The 22,132-nt window shown below is 47.4% G+C and overlaps 1 protein-coding gene across 2 annotated transcripts in view; it reads left to right on the top strand.

The window, feature by feature from the left end:
• LOC135057893 (G2/M phase-specific E3 ubiquitin-protein ligase-like) overlaps positions 1-20,986 on the top strand; it is a 130,264-nt gene extending 109,278 nt beyond the window's left edge. The window contains exons 8-10 of one of the 2 annotated variants that reach the window (XM_063963612.1): positions 13,632-13,748; positions 17,592-17,728; positions 20,772-20,986. In XM_063963612.1, the coding sequence (XP_063819682.1) occupies positions 13,632-13,748; positions 17,592-17,728; positions 20,772-20,953 (436 nt within the window). In that variant the 3' untranslated portion in view covers positions 20,954-20,986. The remainder of the gene's footprint in view (positions 1-13,631; positions 13,749-17,591; positions 17,729-20,771) is intronic. The other variant, XM_063963613.1, reaches the window with a different exon arrangement.
• The last annotated feature ends 1,146 nt before the right edge of the window (positions 20,987-22,132 follow it).

Genomic DNA, 22,132 nt, shown 5'->3' with positions numbered 1-22,132 from the left:
GAATAGAACCCTTCCCCCCGCTGGGACGGGGGAACCGGCACCACGACCCTCTGTTGACACAGCTTTTGTATTGCAGCATTTACTACTACTCTTTCTGGAAGAGAAACTGGAAGGGCCGACTTGAAAAAGCAGCAGGGGGGGGGGGGGGGGGGGGGCATCTCCTGAAACTCCAGTTTGTACCCTTGGGACACTATGTCTAAAACCCAAGGATCCAGGGCCGATTGAAACCAGACCTGACTGAAGATTCGGAGACGGCCCCCCACTGGCACGGACTCCCGCAGGGGAGCCCCAGCGTCATGCGGTGGACTTGGTAGAGGCGGGGGAGGACTTTTGGTCCTGGGCGCCTGATACTGCAGGCGACGTCTTTCCCCTTCCTCTACCCTTTGAAGCGAGAAAGGACGAGCCCTTTCCTCTTTTGTATTTATTAGGCCGAAAGGACTGCATCTTCTGATGGGGCACCTTTTTCTGTTGTGTGGGAACATAAGGAAGAAAAGATGACTTACCCGCAGTAGCGGTAGACACCAGGTCAGCAAGGCCGTCACCAAACAAGACACTACCTTTAAAGGGGAGAGCTTCCATATTTTTCTTGAAGTCGGCATCAGCATTCCATTGATGAATCCCTCCTGGCCGAGACCGCCATGGCACTGGCTCTTGATCCCAAGAGGCCAATATCCCTCGCCGCATCCTTTAGGTAATCTGCAGCGTCCTTGATATAACCAAGAGTCAAAAGAATGTTATCCTTATCAAGGGTATCCATATCAGAAGCCAAATTATCAGCCCACTAAGCAATAGCACTACTCACCGATACCGACGCCACAGCAGGTCTGAGCAATGCACCAGTATTGACGAAAATGGCCTTCAATGACATCTCCAGCTTGCGATCCGCTGGATCCTTGAGAGCAGCCGTGTCAGGAGACGGAAGCGCCACCTTCTTGGACAATCGAGACAGAGCCTTGTCGACATTGGGAGATGACTCCCATTTCTCCCTGTCATCAGAGGGGAAAGGATATGCCATAAAAATTCTCTTGGGAATCTGCCACCTTTTGTCCGGCGACTCCCAAGCCTTTTCACAAAGAGCATTCATTTCATGAGAGGGGGGAAACTTCACCTCAGGCTTTTTTCCCTTAAATAAGCAAACCCTTGTGTCTGGAACAGCAGGTTCCTCAGAGATATGTAAAACATCCTTAATAGCCACAATCATGTACTGAATACTCCGAACTACCCTTGGGTGTAAAGTAGTCTCATTGAAATCGACATCGGAATCAGAGTCCGTGTCGGTATCTGTATCTACCATCTGGGTAAACTAGCGTTTTTGTGACCCCGAGGGGGTCTGTACCTGAGCCAAAGCGTCCTCCATGGATTTCCTCCATGTTTGTGTCTGAGGATCAAATTTATCCAGCCTCTTAGACAATAAAGCCACATTTGCATTCAGTGTACTCAACAAATCCACCCAATCAGCAGTCGGCTGCGCCGACAGAGTCATTCCCAAATCCTTTTCTGCGCCCCCAGTAATTTCCTCCGGGGAGGAACACTCAGCCTCAGACATGTCGACACGTAGTACCGACACACCCACACTCACACCGGCCAAATCAAGCGGACAGACCCAAAGGGAAGCCTGTACAGAGAAACACAGAGGGAGTATGCCAGCTCACACCCCAGCGCCCATATACTACAATTCAATAATATATGTGGATAGCGCTGCCTATATAATAACAAAAAGCACCAAAAATGCCTGTGTATCCCCCCCCCCGTTTTGCTCCCTTTTACTTGGAAGGAGCTTGGAGGTCCGGGCCAGCGTCTCTGCAGCGGCTGTGGAGAGAGAGAAAATGGCGCTGGTGAGCTGCGCTGCTAAGCCCCGCCCCTTCCCGGCGCGCTGTACTCCCGCTAACATTTTTAATTTTTATACTGGCGGGGGTATAGTATACGGTGCCCGGGCACCGAATATGCCTTCTGCCAGTTTAATTTGACCCCAGTAACTGCTGCCCAGGGCGCTCCCCACCAGCGCCCTGCACCCTGTAAGTGCCGTTGGTGAAGTGTGTGGGAGCATGGAGCGCAGCGCTACCGTTGCGCTGTACCGTTACTGAAGTCTTCTGCCGTCTGATGTCTTCTGTTCTTCTAATACTCACCCGGCTTCTTTCTTCTGGCTTCTGTGAGGGGGGTGACGGCGCGGCTCCGGGAACAAGCAGCTAGTCGAACCCTCTGGAGCTAATGGTGTCCAGTAGCCTAAGAAGCAGAGCCCTTACCTAAGAAGAAGTAGGTCTGACTTCTCTCCCCTCAGTCCCTCGATGCAGGGAGCCTGTAGCCAGCAGGTCTCCCTGAAAATAAAAAAACCTAACAAAAGTCTTTTCCAGAGAAAATCAGTAGAGCTCGCCTAGTGTGTGTCCAGTCACTCCTGGGCACAGAGTCTAACTGAGGTCTGGGGGAGTGGCATAGAGGGAGGAGCCAGTTCACACTAGTGATGAGCGGGTTCGGTTCCTCGGAAACTTCACCCATTTTACACGGGTCCGAGGCATACTCGGATTCTCCCGTATAGCTCGATTAACCCGAGTGCGCCCGAACGTCATCATCCCGCTGTCGGATTCTCGCGAGATTCGGATTCTATATAAGCAGCCGCGCGTCGCCGCCATTTTCACTCGTGCATTGGAAATGTTAGGGAGAGGACGTGGCTGGCGTCCTCTCCGTTTATTAATGTTGATGCAAATATTTGTGCTCACACTGCTTAATTGTGGGGACTGGGGAGCAGCTGTATTATATAGAAGGAGTACAGTGCAGAGTTTTGCTGACAGTGACCACCAGTATACGTTGTCTGCCTGAAAAACACTCCATATCTGTGCTCAGTGTGCTGCATATATCTGTGCTCACACTGCTTAATTGTGGGGACTGGGGAGCAGCTGTATTATATAGGAGGAGTACAGTGCAGAGTTTTGCTGACAGTGATCACCAGTATACGTTGTCTGCCTGAAAAACACTCCATTTCTGTGCTCAGTGTGCTGCATATATCTGTGCTCACACTGCTTTATTGTGGGGACTGGGGACCAGCAGTATTATATAGGAGGAGTACAGTGCAGAGTTTTGCTGACAGTGACCACCAGTATATATAGCAGTACGGTATGGAAGGCCACTGCTCTACCTACCTCTGTGTCGTCAAGTATACTATCCATCTAGATTCTATACCTATGGTGCATTTTAGTTTTGCAGTTTGCTGACAGTGACCACCAGTATATATAGCAGTACGGTACGGAAGGCCACTGCTCTACCTACCTCTGTGTCGTCAAGTATACTATCCATCTAGATTCTATACCTGTGGTGCATTTTAGTTTTGCAGTTTGCTGACAGTGACCACCAGTATATATAGCAGTACGGTACGGAAGGCCACTGCTCTACCTACCTCTGTGTCGTCAAGTATACTATCCCTCTAGATTCTATACCTGTGGTGCATTTTAGTTTTGCAGTTTGCTGACAGTGACCACCAGTATATATAGCAGTACGGTACGGAAGGCCACTGCTCTACCTACCTCTGTGTCGTCAAGTATACTATCCATCCATACCTGTGGTGCATTTCAGTTGTGCGCAGTATATATAGTAGTAGGCCATTGCTATTGATACTGGCATATAATTCCACACATTAAAAAATGGAGAACAAAAATGTGGAGGTTAAAATAGGGAAAGATCAAGATCCACTTCTACCTCGTGCTGAAGCTGCTGCCACTAGTCATGGCCGAGACGATGAAATGCCATCAACGTCATCTGCCAAGGCCAATGCCCAATGTCATAGTAGAGAGCATGTAAAATCCAAAAAACAAAAGTTCAGTAAAATGACCCAAAAATCAAAATTGAAAGCGTCTGATGAGAAGCTAAAAACTTGCCAATATGCCATTTACGACACGGAGTGGCAAGGAACGGCTGAGGCCCTGGCCTATGTTCATGGCTAGTGGTTCAGATTCACATGAGGATGGAAGCACTCATCCTCTCGCTAGAAAAATGAAAAGACTTAAGCTGGCAAAAGCACAGCAAAGAACTGTGCATTCTTCTAAATCACAAATCCCCAAGGCGAGTCCAATTGTGTCGGTGCGATGCCTGACCATCCCAACACTGGACGGGAAGAGCTTGCGCCTTCCACCATTTGCACGCCCCCTGCAAGTGCTGGAAGGAGCACCCGCAGTCCAGTTCCTGATAGTCAAATTGCAGATGTCACTGTTGAAGTACACCAGGATGAGGATATGGGTGTTGCTGGCGCTGGGGAGGAAATTGACAAGGAGGATTCTGATGGTGAGGTGGTTTGTTTAAGTCAGGCACCCGGGTAGACACCTGTTGTCCGTGGGACGAATATGGCCATTGACATGCCTGGTCAAAATACAAAAAAAATGACCTCTTCGGTGTGGAATTATTTCAACACAAATGCGGACAACAGGTGTCAAGCCGTGTGTTGCCTTTGTCAAGCTGTAATAAGTAGTGGTAAGGACGTTAACCACCTAGGAACATCCTCCCTTATACGTCACCTGGTCCGCATTCATCAGAAGTCAGTGACAAGTTCAAAAACTTTGGATGACAGCGGAAGCAGTCCACTGACCACTAAATCCCTTCCTCTTGTAACCAAGCTCCTGCAAACCACACCACCAACTCCCTCAGTGTCAATTTCCACCATACACAGGAAAGCCAATAGTCCTGCAGGCCATGTCACTGGCAAGTCTGACGAGTCCTCTCCTGCCTGGGATTCCTCCGATGCATCCTTGAGTGTAACGCCTACTGCTGCTGGCGCTGCTGTTGTTGCTGCTGGGAGTCGATCGTCATCCCAGAGGGGAAGTCGGAAGACCACTTGTACTACTTCCAGTAAGCAATTGACTGTCCAACAGTCCTTTGCGAGGAAGATGAAATATCACAGCAGTCATCCTGCTGCAAAGCGGATAACTCAGGTCTTGTCAGCCTGGGTGGTGAGAAACGTGGTTCCAGTATCCACCGTTAATTCACAGGCAACTAGAGACTTGTTTGAGGTACTGTGTCCTCGGTACCAAATACCATCTAGGTTCCATTTCTTTAGGCAGGCGATACCGAAAATGTACACAGACCTCAGAAAAAGAGTCACCAGTGTCCTAAAAAATGCAGTTGTTCCCAATGTCCACTTAACCACGGACATGTGGACAAGTGGAGCAGGACAGACTCAGGACTATATGACTGTGACAGCTCACTGGGTAGATGTATTGCCTCCCGCAGCAAGAACAGCAGCGGCGGCACCAGTAGCAGCATCTCGCAAACGCCAACTCGTTCCTAGGCAGGCTACGCTTTGTATCACCGCTTTCCATTAGAGGCACACAGCTGACAACCTCTTACGGAAACTGAGGAACATCATCGCAGAATGGCTTACCCCAATTGGACTCTCCTGGGGATTTGTGACATCGGACAACGCCACCAATATTGTGCGTGCATTACATCTGGGCAAATTCCAGCACATCCCATGTTTTGCACATACATTGAATTTGGTGGTGCAGAATTATTTAAAAAACGACAGGGGCGTGCAAGAGATGCTGTCGGTGACCCGAAGAATTGCGGGCCACTTTCGGCATTCAGCCACCGCGTGCCGAAGACTGGAGCACCAGCAAACAGTCCTGAACCTGCCCTGCCATCATCTGAAGCAAGAGGTGGTAACGAGGTGGAATTCAACCCTCTATATGCTTCAGAGGATAGAGGAGCAGCAAAAGGCCATTCAAGCCTATACATCTGCCCACGATATAGGCAAAAGAGGGGCACCTAATTCAAGCGCAGTGGAGAATGATTTCAACGTTGTGCAAAGTTCTGCAACCCTTTGAACTTGCCACACGTGAAGTCAGTTCAGACACTGCCAGCCTGAGTCAGGTCATTCCCCTCATCAGGCTTTTGCAGAAGAAGCTGGAGACATTGAAGGAGGAGCTAAAACAGAGCGATTCCGCTAGGCATGTGGGACTTGTGGATGGAGCCCTTAATTCGCTTAACCAGGATTCACGGGTGGTCAATCTGTTGAAATCAGAGCACTACATTTTGGCCACCGTGCTCGATCCTAGATTTAAAACCTACCTTGGATCTCTCTTTCCGGCAGAGGTTCAAAGACCTGCTGGTGAGAAAATTGTCAAGTCAAGCGGAACGTGACCCGTCAACAGCTCCTCCTTCACATTCTCCCGCAACTGGGGGTGCGAGGAAAAGGCTAAGAATTCCGAGCCCACCCGCTGGCGGTGATGCAGGGCAGTCTGGAGCGAGTGCTGACATTTGGTCCGGACTGAAGGACCTGGCAACGATTACTGACATGTCGTCTACTGTCACTGCATATGATTCTGTCACCATTGAAAGAATGGTGGAGGATTATATGAGTGACCGCATCCAAGTAGGCACGTCAGACAGTCCGTACGTATACTGGCAGGAAAAAGAGGCAATTTGGAGGCCCTTGCACAAACTGGCTTTATTCTACCTAAGTTGCCCTCCCTCCAGTGTGTACTCCGAAAGAGTGTTTAGTGCAGCTGCTCACCTTGTCAGCAATCGGCGTACGAGGTTACTTCCAGAAAATGTGGAGAAGATGATGTTCATCAAAATTAATTATAATCAATTCCTCCGTGGAGACATTCACCAGCAATTGCCTCCAGAAAGTACACAGGGATCTGAGATGGTGGATTCCAGTGTGGACGAATTAATAATCTGTGAGGAGAGGGATGTACACAGTGAAAGGGGTTAAGAATCGGAGGATGATGATGAGGTGGACATCTTGCCTCTGTAGAGCCAGTTTGTGCAAGGAGAGATTGAGTGCTTCTTTTTTGGTGGGGGCCCAAACCAACCAGTCATTTCAGTCACAGTCGTGTGGCAGACCCTGTCGCTGAAATGATGGGTTCGTTAAAGTGTGCATTTCCTGTTTATACAACATAAGGGTGGGTGGGAGGGCCCAAAAACAATTCCATCTTGCACCTCTTTTTCTTTCATTTTTCTTTGCATCATGTGCTGTTTGGGGACACTGCAGTGCCACTCCTAGATGGGCCAGGTGTTTGTGTCGGCCACTTGTGTCGCTTAGCTTAGTCACACAGCGACCTTGGTGCCCCTCTTTTTTTCTTTGCATCATGTGCTGTTTGGAGACTATTTTTTTGAAGTGCCATCCTGCCTGACACTGCAGTTCCACTCCTAGATGGGCCAGGTGTTTGTGTCGGCCACTTGTGTCGCGTAGCTTAGTCACACAGCGACCTTGGTGCGCCTCTTTTTTTCTTTGCATCATGTGCTGTTTGGGGACAATTTTTTTGAAGTGCCATCCTGCCTGAGACTGCAGTGCCACTCCTAGATGGGCCATGTGTTTGTGTCGGCCACTTGTGTCGCTTAGCTTAGCCATCCAGCGACCTTGGTGCACCTCTTTTTTTCTTTGCATCATGTGCTGTTTGGGGACAATTTTTTTGAAGTGCCATCCTGCCTGACACTGCAGTGCCACTCCTAGATGGGCCAGGTGTTTGTGTCAGCCACTTGTGTCGCTTAGCTTAGCCATCCAGCGACCTCGGTGCAAATTTTAGGACTAAAATTAATATTGTGAGGTGTGAGGTGTTCAGAATAGACTGAAAATGAGTGTAAATTATGGTTATTGAGGTTAATAATACTATGGGATCAAAAATGACCCCCAAATTCTATGCTTTAAGATGTTTTTGAGGGTTTTTTGTAAAAAAACACCCGAATCCAAAACACACCCGAATCCGACAAAAAATTTTCAGGGAGGTTTTGCCAAAACGCGTCCGAATCCAAAACACGGCCGCCGAACTGAATCCAAAACCAAAACACAAAACCCGAAAAATGTCCGGTGCACATCACTAGTTCACAGTCACACCCAGTTAAAGTCTTTTAGTGTGCCCATGTCTCCTGCGGATCCCGTCTATACCCCATGGTCTCCAGCATCCTCTAGGACGTAAGAGAAAAAGCAATAGTGGAAACAACACTGACCTCATAAGCTTCTGCTCAGTGAAAACTGCTTACTACACTGGGACATTTTTACACTTTTTTCCAACTAACTAAAACCCCTCTTATGAGCAGGCAGAGTCTTGGGATCGGGTGAGAGGGGGTGCACTGGGTCAGCACCTAAAGTGTTAATGGCAGTGTGAAGTTGCTGGCCTGGCAAATATAATCAGAGTGAAGCAGGGACTCTTGCTGCTGTGGAATGGACATTGGAAGCCCAGGTGTCTCAATTCAGGCCAGGAGGGGGAGCATCCTATGCGGCAGGGCCAGATTCCAGAGAAGAGAAGGGTCATACAGTGATGTCCACACACGCGCGGCGGGTATCCAGCGCAGGTGGGCATTCCAGTGCTGGTGTGAGTGGGGTTAGAGGCGCCGGCATGAGCGGGGGAGAGGCGCCGGCGTGAATGGGGGCAGAGGCGCTAGCACACAAGTGCATCAGCGGTATTTCATCTGGCTGCTCGCCGCTCCTCTGCTACAGTGTCGGCGCCTCTCTCATGTTTGGGGGGAGCGAGATGCCCCCTTGCCCCCCCCATTTCGACGCCCCTGACACTAAACCAACTTGTCCAATTTGCCAAACCACAGTCATCCTATTGCTCAGTGAGTCTGTGGCAAACAGTCATGCCAAGGTGCTTTTTCTTTGTGAGATTGCAACATTCTTGACTTGAAAGTCTTATGGCTTTTTCCTACAGTAATTATTGATATGCAACCAGGTGTGCAATGATGTATTTGGTCCAAAGTACTTCAACAGTGTAGTTCATGACCTTTGTCAAATTACTGTATGTTCAATGGGCCTTAGATTTAGACTTGGGTGGGGTGTGTTCAAACTGAAATCTAAATTGCAGTGTAAAAATAAAGCAGACAGTATTTACCGTGCACAGAAACAATTTAACCCACCCAAATCTAAATCTCTCTGCACATGTTACATCTGGCCAATTTGCAGTGTAATATGGTTTTGCCCATTAGTGTGCTTTTTTGGTTTGCTAACAAACCTGAATAGCCCCAATGTCAGGTCTAGTTTCTCTGTCTGGATTTGTAGATTTGGTGGTTAGGATGTACAGTATATGGAGACACATTTACACGTGTGGATATTAAAGACCTGGCACAATGTCCAAATTTAATTAATTGCCTGTTATTTTTGTTGGACAGTGAATGCCACATATTTGCCAATTTCTGCCTGGTAATATTGTCATGCGCTTGCCAGATTTAGAAAGGACTACATGAAACAGAATAAAGCATTGTAATGTCACATTGTTTCATTAACTTAGGTGGTCATTCCGAGTTGTTCGCTAGCAGTTTTCGTTCACAGTGCAGCGTTTAGGAAAAAATGCGGCACTTCTGCGCATGCGTATGTGGCGCAATGCGCATGCGCAACGTACTTTCACAACAGCCGATGGTTTTTTACACAAGCTCTAGCAAAGCTTTTCAGTCGCACTGCTGACCGCAGAGTGGTTGACATGAAGTGGGCGTTTCTGGGTGTCAACTGACCATTTTCAGGGAGTGATCGTAAAAATGCAGGCGTGCCTGGAAAAACGCAGGCATGGCTGGCCGAACGCAGGGCGTGTTTGTGACGTCAAAACAGGAACTGAATGGTCTGACGTGATCGCAAGCGCTGAGTAGGTCTGGAGCTACTCTGAAACTACTGAAAAATAGTTTGCAGCCGCTCTGTGATCCTTTCGTTCGCACTTCTGCTAAGCTAAGATACACTCCCAGAGGGCGGCGGCATAGCGTTTGCACGGCTGCTTTAAGCAGCTAGCGAGTGAACAACTCGGAATGAGGGCCTTAGTGTAGTTCAGTGCTATTTCCTCACATTTCCATCCATAATCAGGATCACAAAGATCTTCTTTGGGACAATTGTGAGTTCATCTTCTCATCTACAAACACTTAAAAAACAAAAACAAACAGAATTACCATTGCTTCTTAACCCTCTCACAATCCTTTCATTTCTTACAGCCCAAATCCATTACTACACCCACTTTATCTACGCTTTTGACTCATTTCATACTAAATCTACACCCATTGAGCCTACATTGCTTTTCTCACCTGCATTTCTGCAATTCTTCTGCTCTGATTCCCTTACAGTCTCCTCTCCTACTTCCACTTTCCCTCAACCTATTTACCTACTTAACACTATGTCAAGGCTTAAGTTTCTTACACTCCCCACATCACTCAGTGTCTACCTAATAATGTATCTTTATCCTTCCAACCTAGTCTCCTGCACCTCCTCCTCTGTCTCCCCTTCATCCCTCTGTTTCCTTCCCCCTCCTGTCCTGTTACCCCACTTTCATTCACCTCTGCCCCATGGTCCTGCTACCTCACAACTCAGCCCTGCTCCCTCTCTCCCTTCCCTGTCACCTCCCCATACCCCGTCCCCCATCCACATCACACTGACCTCCCTCCCTGCCCACCTCCTGCAGTTTCCCCTCCTAGCTCAGGCACCCGCACCATCACTACTCTCTCATCATCATCCCTGCTCTCAATGTTAATCTCTCCTCGTCGCTACAGCAACCCTGATAATCTCATTCACCTCTCTCCCACAAACTCATATCCTGTGCCCTCTGGAATGCTAGATCTGTTTGTAACAAACTGGTCCCCACTCATGATTTTTTCATTTCCAACTCCCTACACCTACTAGCCATTACTGAAACTTGGATTACGCCCTCTGACACTACTTCTCCTGCTGCTCTCTCTGCTGGGGGCCTCACATTCACACACACACTCCGACCTGGGGGTCGCCATGGGGGTGGTGTTGGGGCCCTTATACCTTCTACTTACTCATACCACCAGAACCATACCTTACATTCTCTACATTTGAGGTCCATGCCATACGCCTCTTCCAACCAGTCCATCTTAGAGTAGCTGTCATTTACCGCCCCCCTGGCACTGCTTCCAAATTCATTGACAACTTTGCTTCCTGGCTTCCTCACTTCCTCTCCTCTGACATTCCCTCCATTATCCTGGGCGATTTCAACATCCCTATTGACATCCCCACACAATCCTCTGCCTCTAAACTCCTTAACCTCACCTCTTCACTTGGTCTCTCCCAGTGGACCTCCTCACCCTCCCATGTGAATGGGAGCTCACTGGATCTGGTCTTCACTCACCGCTGTGATATTTCTGATTTCTCCAACTCCCCATTTCCCCTCTCTGACCACCACCTGCTCTCCTTTAACCTATCTCTCTCAACTTCCCCATCTCTACCTCCTAAGGCTACCATCACTAAGCGTAACATTGAAGCTATTGACACCACATTCCTTTCCTCCCTGTTTGACTCACTTCTCTCTCCTATTCTCTCTCTCATGCCCTGAACAAGCCACTTCCACATACAATGCATCCCTTACTTCTGCTCTTGACTCTGTTGCTCCACCAACCACTATTCACCCTCACAAATTAACACCTCAACCCTGGCACACCAATTGCACCAGATATCTGCAAAAATGCTCACGTACTGCTGAGCGACACTGGAGGAAATCACGCTCTAAGGCAGACTTCCTCCATTTCAAACTTATGCTCTCATCCTTCAGTGCTGCCCTTTCTCTTGCTAAACAGTCATACTTCAAGAACCTCATCTCCTCCCAGTCTTCCAACCCCCGGCGCCTCTTTGCCACTCTCAACTCACTCCTCTGCCCACCTCAACCTCGTCTCCCTTCCTCACTCTCTGCTCTTGACTTTGCCACTTACTTCACATCCAAAATTGACTCCATACGTCAGGACATCACATCACACCAGTCCATCTGTAATCAGCCTTCTCCCATCCCTTACCAACCCTCCCCATCCCTCGCACCTACTCTGACATCTTTCTCCCATGCATCTGGAGAGGAAGTCATGGCCCTCATTCGTTCCTGTCCCCTCACCACCTCCCCACTTGACCCTATCCCCTCCCGCCTTCTCCGCTACCTCTCTCCTTCTGCTTGTTCCCATCTTTCCCACCTTCTCAATCTCTCCCTCTCATCAGGCACTGTCCCCTCTGCCTTCAAGCATGCACTCATCTCTCCTATTCTTAAAAAACCTACCCTTGATCCAAACACTCTCTCCAACTACCGACCCATCTCTCTCCTCCCTTTTGCCTCCAAACTCCTTGAGCGTATTGTCTACAACTGCCTTACTTCCTTTCTCTCCTCACACTCACTGCTTGACCCATTCCAGTCTGGCTTCCGTCCTCTCCACTCCACTGAAACTGCCCTTACAAAAGTATGCAATGACCTCCATGCTGCTAAATCTAAGGGACACTACTCTCTACTTATTCTACTTGATCTCTCTGCTGCTTTTGACACTGTGGACCATCCTCTCCTGCTGCAAATCCATTGGTCAGCGTGACACTGCCCTCTCTTGGCTGTCCTCCTACCTTTCTGATCGTTCATTCTCTGTCTCCTCTTATGACTCCACCTCCCCCTCACTTCCACTAACTGTAGGGGTACCCCAAGGTTCTGTCCTTGGTCCTCTTCTCTTCTCTCTCTATACGTCCTCACTAGGTAAGCTCATTAGTTCTTTTGGTTTCCAATATCATCTCTATGCTGATGACACCCAAATCTATCTTTCCTCTCCAGACCTCTCCCCTGCTCTCCTCACTCGTATCTCCAGTTGTCTCTCTGCTACCTCATCCTGGATGTCCCAGCGCTTTCTTAAACTTAACATGTCTAAGACCGAGCTGATCATCTTCCTTCCCTCCCGCATAACCTCACCTCCTACAATCTCATTATCTATTGATGGCACTACTATCTCCTCTAGCCCCCAAGTGCGCTGTCTTGGAGTAATCCTTGACTCCTCCCTCTCCTTCAAACCACACATTCAGCACCTCTCACAAACCTGCCGTTTTCATCTAAAAAATATTTCCAGGATCAGACCCTTTCTGACCCAGGATGCTACTAAGACACTTATCCACTCACTGGTCATCTCCAGACTGGACTACTGTAATCTCCTCCTGACTGGCATTCCTGACAAATACCTCTCTCCACTCCAATCTATCCTCAATGCTGCTGCCCGGCTCATCTTCCTCACCAAACGCACTACGTCCACCTCTCCCCTCTTACTAGACCTTCACTGGCTTCCCTTCCCTTTCAGAATCCATTTCAAGTTTCTCACACTTGCTTACAAAGCCCTCACCCACTCCTCTCCCATCTACATCTCTGACCTTATCTCCCTTTATACGCTTTGCTCTGCTAATACACGCCAACTCTCCTGCCTACGGATTACTTCCTCCCACTCCTACCTCCAAGATTTTTCACGTGCTGCACCACTTCTCTGGAATTCCCTACCTCTCCCCCTCAGACTCTCCACCTCTCTACAAAACTTCAAACGGGCTCTCAAGACCCACTTCTTCACCAAACCCAGCCCCTCTGTTCTATGCTCTCTATGTACCCCATCTGTGTCACCCATGTCTGTCTACCCCTCCCCTTTAGAATGTAAGCTCTCACGAGCAGGGCTCTCTTCCCTCATGTGCTTATTCTTTCTTACTTTAATAATCTTCAACTGCACAAAATCCAGCAGTCTTCTGCCACCTGATACTTATTCCAGTGTCATCTGCTGATGTAACTATGTTCATTTACCCTGTACTTGTCCTATACTGTCATCAACTGTAAGTTGCTGTTTTCCTGCTTGATTATTTATGTACTCTGTAATTGGGCACTGCGGAACCCTTGTGGCGCCATATAAATAAAGGATAATAATAATAATAATAATTAACCTTACAGAGACGCATCGTGGGAATTAGAAGCCAATGCCTACAGGGAACTTCTCCAAGTTCACGAGCAATGTGACGTAGACCCTTGCCTGTGTGATTCAGGACGAAATTACAGCGAGACCGGAAGGTAAAATGCTTGCATTTTGTTTGCTTTGTGCATCACTTGTCCACAACTTTTTGGTATCCGGACTATAGGTCTACACTACAAAGGTCTACAGTCAATAGGTTGACCATTAATGGCAGACATGCATTAGGTCAACAGGGTTAAAAAATTGACATGTAAAATGTAGACAGTTCAAAAGATCGACAGAGTCAAAAGGTCGACATGACAATGGTCAACACACATATGGTAGACACAAGTTTTTTTTGGTTTTTTTAAATCATTTTTTTTTTACTTTTTCTTAATTTACCATCCATGTGGACTACGATTGGGAATAGTAACCTGTGCCGAGTGCAGCGGTAGCAGAGCGAGGAACTGTGCCCGAAGCATGGCGAGTGAAGCAGTACACTAATGGGGCATGTTTGTGGTAGCAAAATGACAAAACACCCCAAAACACAAAGAACTTAATTGTCTACCTTTTTTGTGTCTACCATTTCCATGTCGACCTTTTGACCCTGTTGACTATTTGACCATTTCAACCTTTTCTACTGTCTACCTATTCTATGTCAATCTTTTGATCCTGTCGACCTAATGCATGTCTACCATTAGTGGTAGACGTATTATCAAAGCCCACCTCTGTGCTTTTGCCAGCAGTAGCCCCTGCCGTTATAAGGGTTCACTTGCTGTTTCTATGTAATTAATGGGGCTAAGGGGGTCATTCCGAGTTGATCGCTAGCTGAAAATGTTTGCTGCGCAGCGATGTTGTAAAAAAAGGCACTTCTGCGCATGCGTATGCGGCGCAATGCGCACGCGTGACATACTTTCACAACGGCCGATGTAGCTTCACACAAGGTCTAGCGAAGCTTTTCAGTCGCACTGCTGGCCGCAGCGTGATTGACAGGAAGTGGGCGTTTCTGGGTTTCAACTGACCGTTTTCAGGGTGTGTTCGAAAAAACTCAGGCGTGCAAGGAAAAACGCAGGCGTGGCTGGAAGAACGCAGGGCGTGTTTGTGACGTCAAATCTGGAACTGAACAGTCTGAAGTGATCGCAAGCTAGGAGTATTTCTGGAGCTACTCTAGGGGGTTTATTAAATAACTGTCGGAAGCTGCCGTCTTGTCGGGAAGACGGCAGCTTCCGACAGTTTTAGGTCGGAAGGGGTTCTGACCTTTTCATTACTGGCCAATTTATTCTGACATGTCGGGAAACGCATTGTCGGAAGCGGGGCCAAACCAGGTTTTAGCCCAGTTTCCGAAAATCTCAATCCGACTTTAAAAAAAGTCAGATTGAGATAAGTGATCTGAGAGCAGGAGACGGGGGAGCAGCGGGGAGAGCAGGGACCCAGCGTCAGCAACCACCCGGCTCCAGCAAGCGACGTCCCGCTTGCTGGAGCCGGGTGGACACTGCCGTGAGCCTCCACTGCTGCAGCCGCTGCTCCCCCTTCTCCTCCTCTCCTCCAGCGCCCGCTCCGTCTCCTCCGATCCTCTCCCCCCCTTCCCCCGGCGCCGCAGAAATCACCTCACCTCCGGCGCCGCATCCTGCTTCCCCCTCAGCTCCGGCACCGCAGACCGCTCCCCCCTCACCCCCAGCGCTGCTGACATCTCCCCCCTTACCCCCGGCGCCACTGACAGCTCCCTCTGCCGCTGCTGTCAGCGCACCCGCAGGGCTGACAGCAGCAGCAGGTCAGGAAACATTCTTTTGAATAGGGGTTGTCGGGTCCATTCCGACAACTGCATGTCGGAATGGACCCGACTCTTATTGAATATACACCTAAACCTGTACAGTATTTTTTTGTAGTCGCTCTGCGACCCTTTCGTTCGCACTTCTGCTAAGCTAAAATACACTCCCAGAGGGCGGCGGCTTAGCGTTTGCACGGCTGCTAAAAACAGCTAGCGAGCGATCAACTCAGAATGACCCCCTAAGACTCTTCATAATTAAGCCCCTAAGTTTGCAGGGGTCAAGGAACTCTTTTACCCAAAAATATATTTAGATGTGCCGACGTTACCCACTTGATTTGAAAGGAAGGAAATCATATATTATTGTGCATATATACTGGTTATCACTGTCTATATGGCATTTCTGAGATACTCTATATATATATATATATATATATATATATATATAATATATATATATATATATATATATATATATATAGTCACTTTGATAAAGAAGGCACTCACCAGACTTATAATGAAAATAAAACGTGTTTATCAAACCTCACATCAGCAGCTTATTCATAGTTGGTCGACGTTTCGGTCAAAACCGGACCTTTTTCAAGACCAGAATGTACAATAATCCGAATCACAAACCAAATGACCCTCCGTGTGGAACTACAAGTACCCCTCAGGTCCCGCCTGCTAACTCATCAACCAATCAAATCCTTACCCTACACATCGTGTAATCAAAAAATACCCAAAGCACACATCCCTTCCTATTAGATTCATTAAACTAATCACAGATGTCACATTAGAACTAAGCAGCCCATGGAATAGCGCTCACCTCTTTCTCCAATCTGTTCACCGACTGGTGGAACGCACGCCGCGGGTGACCCGCATGGCATTTCCGTTATCTCTAGACAGAGTGTTTCAACTTCCGGCTGCGCGAGTAAACGCTGGAACGCAGCGTGACACGCTGCGCTATAGTAAGCTCATAAGTCATCATAGCCTACATAGTAATAATAATCAAGTATATAGCATTTGCAGTATTTAACCTTAACACATCACCTATTCTTCATTTTAATAAGTCAGGCATCCTAATCTGGTACCTGCAGTTCCACACCGATTCCATACCAAAATAGCAAAAAGCACCAAAATAGAAACTTTGTAAACAATATACATATATACAAACACATATATACAAAACAATATTAAAATATCACTACTTATAGACTGAATCGCTGGATAACCATGGTAGATCCCCCCAAAAAGGACATTATCTCGAGTGTTAAAGTAATTCTAGCAAGCACTATCAGAAACAAATGTCCAATATAGATAATCAGAGAAAAATGATTTTGTTCATTCAATCCTCTTGGTGACACTGTTCCCAAATAGTGAATCCAATAAGCTTCCCTTTTTAGAAGTAGTGCACCCCTATCACCCCCCCCGTAGGGGTGGTGGAATCCAGTCAATGATCATATGACGTAAAGTTGAAACTTGATGTTTCATCTGCATAAAATGAAGAGCCACCGGTTTATCCGTTTTACCGCTGGTGAGTGCCAATTGTATTGAGGACCTATGTTGGTTAATGCGTTCACGGTAAGTTCTCACAGTCTTGCCCACGTACATTTTCCCACAAGGGCAAGTGAGAAAATATACCACATGGTATTTTGCATTATTTTCACCAATTATTTTTTGGCAATGAATGGGTTAATTAACACTTTCTCCCCAAAACACCAGAATGCATGTAAGAAAGATGGATGAGGGGGGAAGGGGGGGACGACGACACGACTTTTAGCAGACAGATGGTCACATCCTCACCTAAGTAATGTCAGTGGGAATTTCCCACTATTATGTGGACCACTGTCTGATCCTGCGGAACTCCGTCAGTGGTCAGCCATAGAACACTTCAAGTTCTGTGTGTGGGTTGGCGGGCCGCGGGCGGTAGGACAGGACAGCGGAGGACGGGCGGGTGTGAGGGAGCGCGGTGTGACGTCAGCACGTCACACCGCGGCCAGGAACACAATACTGTGTCCGGTGATGGACGGGGCTGTATCTCGGCAGCGCGACTATCCATTACCCCAAGGAACTTCATTTTTACACCATTTTTGGTAATTTACCCGTGTTCCCTGACCACTGGTCTACTGGGTCCCTTGCTCAGGTTTATAGGTTCAACTTTAAGGAAGATATTTATGTTAAGTTTTTCCTCTTTCAGTCAGTGGTTTCTAATACGCTGCCACTGCTGTGGGTCATCGGGGACACACCTGGCATGTTCAGCATTGTCAACAGCTGATTGCACCTGGACTTGTGGAGATTGCTCATCCATCCTTGATAAACCTAATGCTGAAGAAGGTAAGTATTTTCCCAGGATATTTACTGTAATATATAAAATCAATTTAAAATGAACCCATTTTGTGATGGTAGGTAGTATGGTGTCTAACATCATAATTTATATTTTACTAAACAGGTAGAATGAGACATTACTCAAAACTGTTAAGTTAAAATAATTTTAAGTTGCATGAAAAGACATTTATTAACCACTTGCCTGATGTGGTCGCATCAGATGCGATCACACCAGGCTGGGCTATCCCTGACATGGCTGCATCTGATGCGACCAGTCAAAAAGCTGCTGGAAGATAGTCTACTAGCAGCTGCCAATCTCAGAATTTAGAATAAAGCTAGGACACATCCCCCTTTCCCAACTATAAATAAGTGCAACATCACAGATTTATAGTTACACAATAAGTGCACATCCCCCTTTCGAAACTATAAATAAGTGCGACATGGTTATTCCAAGGTGCAAAATGCTTCTTTTTCATGTTGCTCTTACTCCGATTACACATGCATAATGATTGTACGCACATAAAAGTTATGTATTTTGCACAGTTTGCAGAGCTGGATACATCTTAAGATGCATCTAGCTCTGCTAGGGTAGCATATGTGCCAGGATGACGTTAGGTTAAAACAATAGTGTATGCACCAAGATCACGCTAGGATAAAACAATAGTGTATGCACCAAGATCACGCTAGGATAAAACAGTAGTGTATGCGCCAAGATCACACAGGATAAAACAGTAGTGTATGCACCAAGACCACGCTAGGATAAAAGTAGTGTATGCGCCAAGATCATGCTAGGATTAAACAGCATATGCGCTATGATTACGCTGAGATAAAACAATAGTATACATACCATGATGACACTACGATAAAACAGTAGTGCATGCACCAGGATCAAACTAGGATAAAGCGATAGTATATGCACCAGGATCAAACTAGGATAAAAAAGTAGTATATGCACCAGGATGACACTAGGATAAAACCAGTAGTGTATGCGCCAGGGTGACACTAGGATAAAACAGTAACATATGCACCAGGATGACACTAGGATAAAACCAGTAGTGTATGCGCCAGGGTTACACTAGGATAAAACAGTAACATATGCACCAGGATGACACTAGGATAAAACCAGTAGTGTATGCGCCAGGGTGACACTAGGATAAAACAGTAGTATATGCACCAGGGTGACACTAGGATAAAACAATAGTATATGCACCAGGGTGACACTAGGAAAAAACAGTAGTATATGCACCAGCATGACACTAGGATAAAATGGTAGTGTATGCGCCAGGATCATGCTGGACACCCTGTAGGATAAAACAGTAGTGTATGCACCAGGATGACAATTAGAGAGGCCAATCTCGTGCCATTTTTTCAATCCCGGGTATCGGGACTGGCTTTCAACTGTGTCCGGCCGTCCCCCACGCCCCGCCCCTCCTCTCCCCACCCGCCCTGCAGACATAAATACACTTACATACCTACGGCGGGTGAGTGCAGAGGGAGCCAGCTGCATGCGGGAGGAAGGAGGATGTGGCGGGTGAGTGCAGGGAGAGTCGGGAGCAGGTGGCGGGTGAGTGCAAGGGGAGCCGGGAGGAGGCGACGGGTGAAGACCGCCATACCTTCCGGCTCTGCAGCTGCTGACAGCACAGCGTGACCTCACAGTCACAGGTCACGCTGTGTGTGGGAGCCGGGAGCAGGAAGCTTGGCAGCGTCTGAGCATCCTGAGGACGATCAACGCTGATCCCTCAATCCCGGGATTGGAGTTTTCAAGCCCAGGGATTGAATCCCGGCCGTTTTTGGGCCTAAATCCCGGGATCCCGCTGATCCCAATCCCGGGATTGGCCTCCCTAATGACAATAGGATAAAACTGTAGTATGCGCGCCAGGATCACGCCAGGATAAAACAGTAGTGTATGCACCAGAGTGATACTAGAATAAAACAGTACTGTATGTATCTATGCCAGGAGATGTGGCACAAAAGTCATAACAATTTATTAGGCAGTTCCAAATTATCCATTGTTTACTATTATAGTAAGACAGTTTTCAATAAAGCAAAAAGGAGAGTAGAACTGTATTTGATGACTGGTGAAGGCACCTTCACCAATCAGTAACATACTTGTGCCACTTACACCGTATACCAATGGAAGAGGAGGTGCAGCTGGAATATGACACTCCCAGTGTTTCCATTTCAATTCAAACCTAAATAGAATATGATCTTATTGATTGCGGGGGAGTTGAATGGTTTTCCACTACTGGGCTATAAATTAGTGATGAGCGAGGTTCGGTTTTACTCGGTTTTACTCGGTTCTCAAAACGGCATCTTATTGGCTATCCAAAACATGTGACATCCGTGAGCCAATAAGATGCCGTTTTGAGAACCGAGTAAAACCGAGTAAAACCGAACCCGCTCATCACTACTATAAATATTTATAATATGTACCTATAGGGCTTTTGGCCATAAGTTGGATAGAGATTTAAAGGAGCCAATTCTGAGGAAGGTGTCACACTCATTTAGAACCTTGCTAATCAAATTGTACACTCCCCCACCACAAAGTTTAGATTAAAGAACATTTCTATAAAATGTGCCAGATAGCTTCTATTTTATTACAGTTACAACAACAGAATTTAGTTTGATTAGGTCAAATAATATAGTATTTGGTGAAAGTGAGTTATAGGCTAATTGTTAGTTTAATGTGCATTTTAGTGTGATTTAGACACCGTGGGGGAAATGCAATAGATATCGCCGCCCAATCTCACATTTTAAGTGACGGGAGATCGCAGAGGCAATATTTTGATGATAATTGATGCCCGTTATCGCGTCGACCGCTTCCATTAGTGTCTGGTCTAGCTGCATGACCTGACTAAATTAATGGGCGCGGTCACACAAAAAGTGCAGTTTGGCCACCCAAACAGGTCACTTTTATCATATTTCAGCCATGTAAATGTATGTGTTAACCTTCTCATGTTGTAACAGCCTTAGTCAACCTTGAAATTGTTGCATACAGAGTACATCCACATAAAGATATCAGTAACAGTGTTGGATCTCTTTCTGATTGCAGAGTTGTTGAATGATGCACTGATGACATCCACTAGTAGTGTGCATGAACACCCTGCAGTAACATCTGGAGGAGTGACAAGTTCCTGTGTAAGAGGCTTTAAAATGATCACCACCCGGAGGACCAGAAGTACACCTTCAGAACGTGCCAACCCTAAGCCCACAGGGGGCAAAAAATATCATTAAAGTTTAGGCACAGAGTGGGGCCTCCATCCCCAACTCTCTTGTAGATGGCCACATTTGCTGACTGGGGACACTTGAGCCAAAAGACCACCATCTGCTACTGACTGCCATATTTGAAGAACTGGATGCAGTCCTCTTATGCAACTTTATTGATAACAAGTACCAAATCAGATGATGTAAGTCTCACATTGCACACAGGATAGAAGAAGAGGTATGAGGTACTGTCAGCTGATACAGACTAATCTGGTAGGATATGGCCACCAATCGCACTCTTTTCCAACACATTTCGATGCTGTACAGTGTCTTTTTCAAGGAGAGTCCATATCCTCAGATTTGTCTATATCTGCTGACAATACCTCATACCCGGGTTCCATTGTCTATCCTGTGTGCAATGTAAGACTTACATTTTCTCTTACGTCCTAGAGGATGCTGGGGTTCATATTAGTACCATGGGGTATAGACGGGTCCACTTTAAGACTTTGATAGTGTGGGCTGGCTCCTCCCTCTATGCCCCTCCTACCAGACTCAGTTTAGAAAATGAGACCGGAGGAGCCGGTCACAGCTAGGGGATCTTTTAGAGTTTTTCTGTTTTTTTTTTTTTTTTAAAGATGTTAGGCACAGGGAGGCTGCTGGCAACAGCCTCCCTGCTTCGTGGGACTTAGGGTGGGAGTAGTGTCCAACCCTCAGAGGTTAATGGCCACTATCTTCGCTGACAGGACAATAAGCTCCTGAGGGTGATAATCGTTAGCCCCTGAGGCGACCACTCACTGCCGCAGCTTGCCTCCACCCCCTAATAGAGCCAGAAGATCGCGGTGGTGAGTGTGTCACCGGTGACCCGTCAAGCGGGGAGGCATCAGGGTGGGAGCGCAGTACTGACACTGCGCTCCGGACGGCTCAGTGGTACATCAGGTGCGGCGCTGTGAGGGGCGCCCTGGGCCAGCGCAAATACCCTCAAAACTGGTCACAAATCCTATCAGGGACGTTGTTCTGCTGCTAGACTGAATTACCTCAGGCCAGTATAATCCTCTAAAGTGCGGGAAGCCGCGCCATGTTTGGGGGCGGAGCTTCTCCTCAGAGCGGACCCAGCAGCTCACCAGCGCCATTTTCTTCCTGCAGTTCATTATTGAGAGACGCTGACAGGGAGCGCTGACCCTCCACACGACTCCAGCTATCCTGTGCGGT

This window comes from Pseudophryne corroboree, chromosome 3 (assembly GCF_028390025.1).
Source record: "Pseudophryne corroboree isolate aPseCor3 chromosome 3, aPseCor3.hap2, whole genome shotgun sequence".
NCBI classification, from domain to species: Eukaryota; Metazoa; Chordata; class Amphibia; order Anura; family Myobatrachidae; genus Pseudophryne; species Pseudophryne corroboree.
This window is presented reverse-complemented; position numbering and strand designations above follow the sequence as displayed.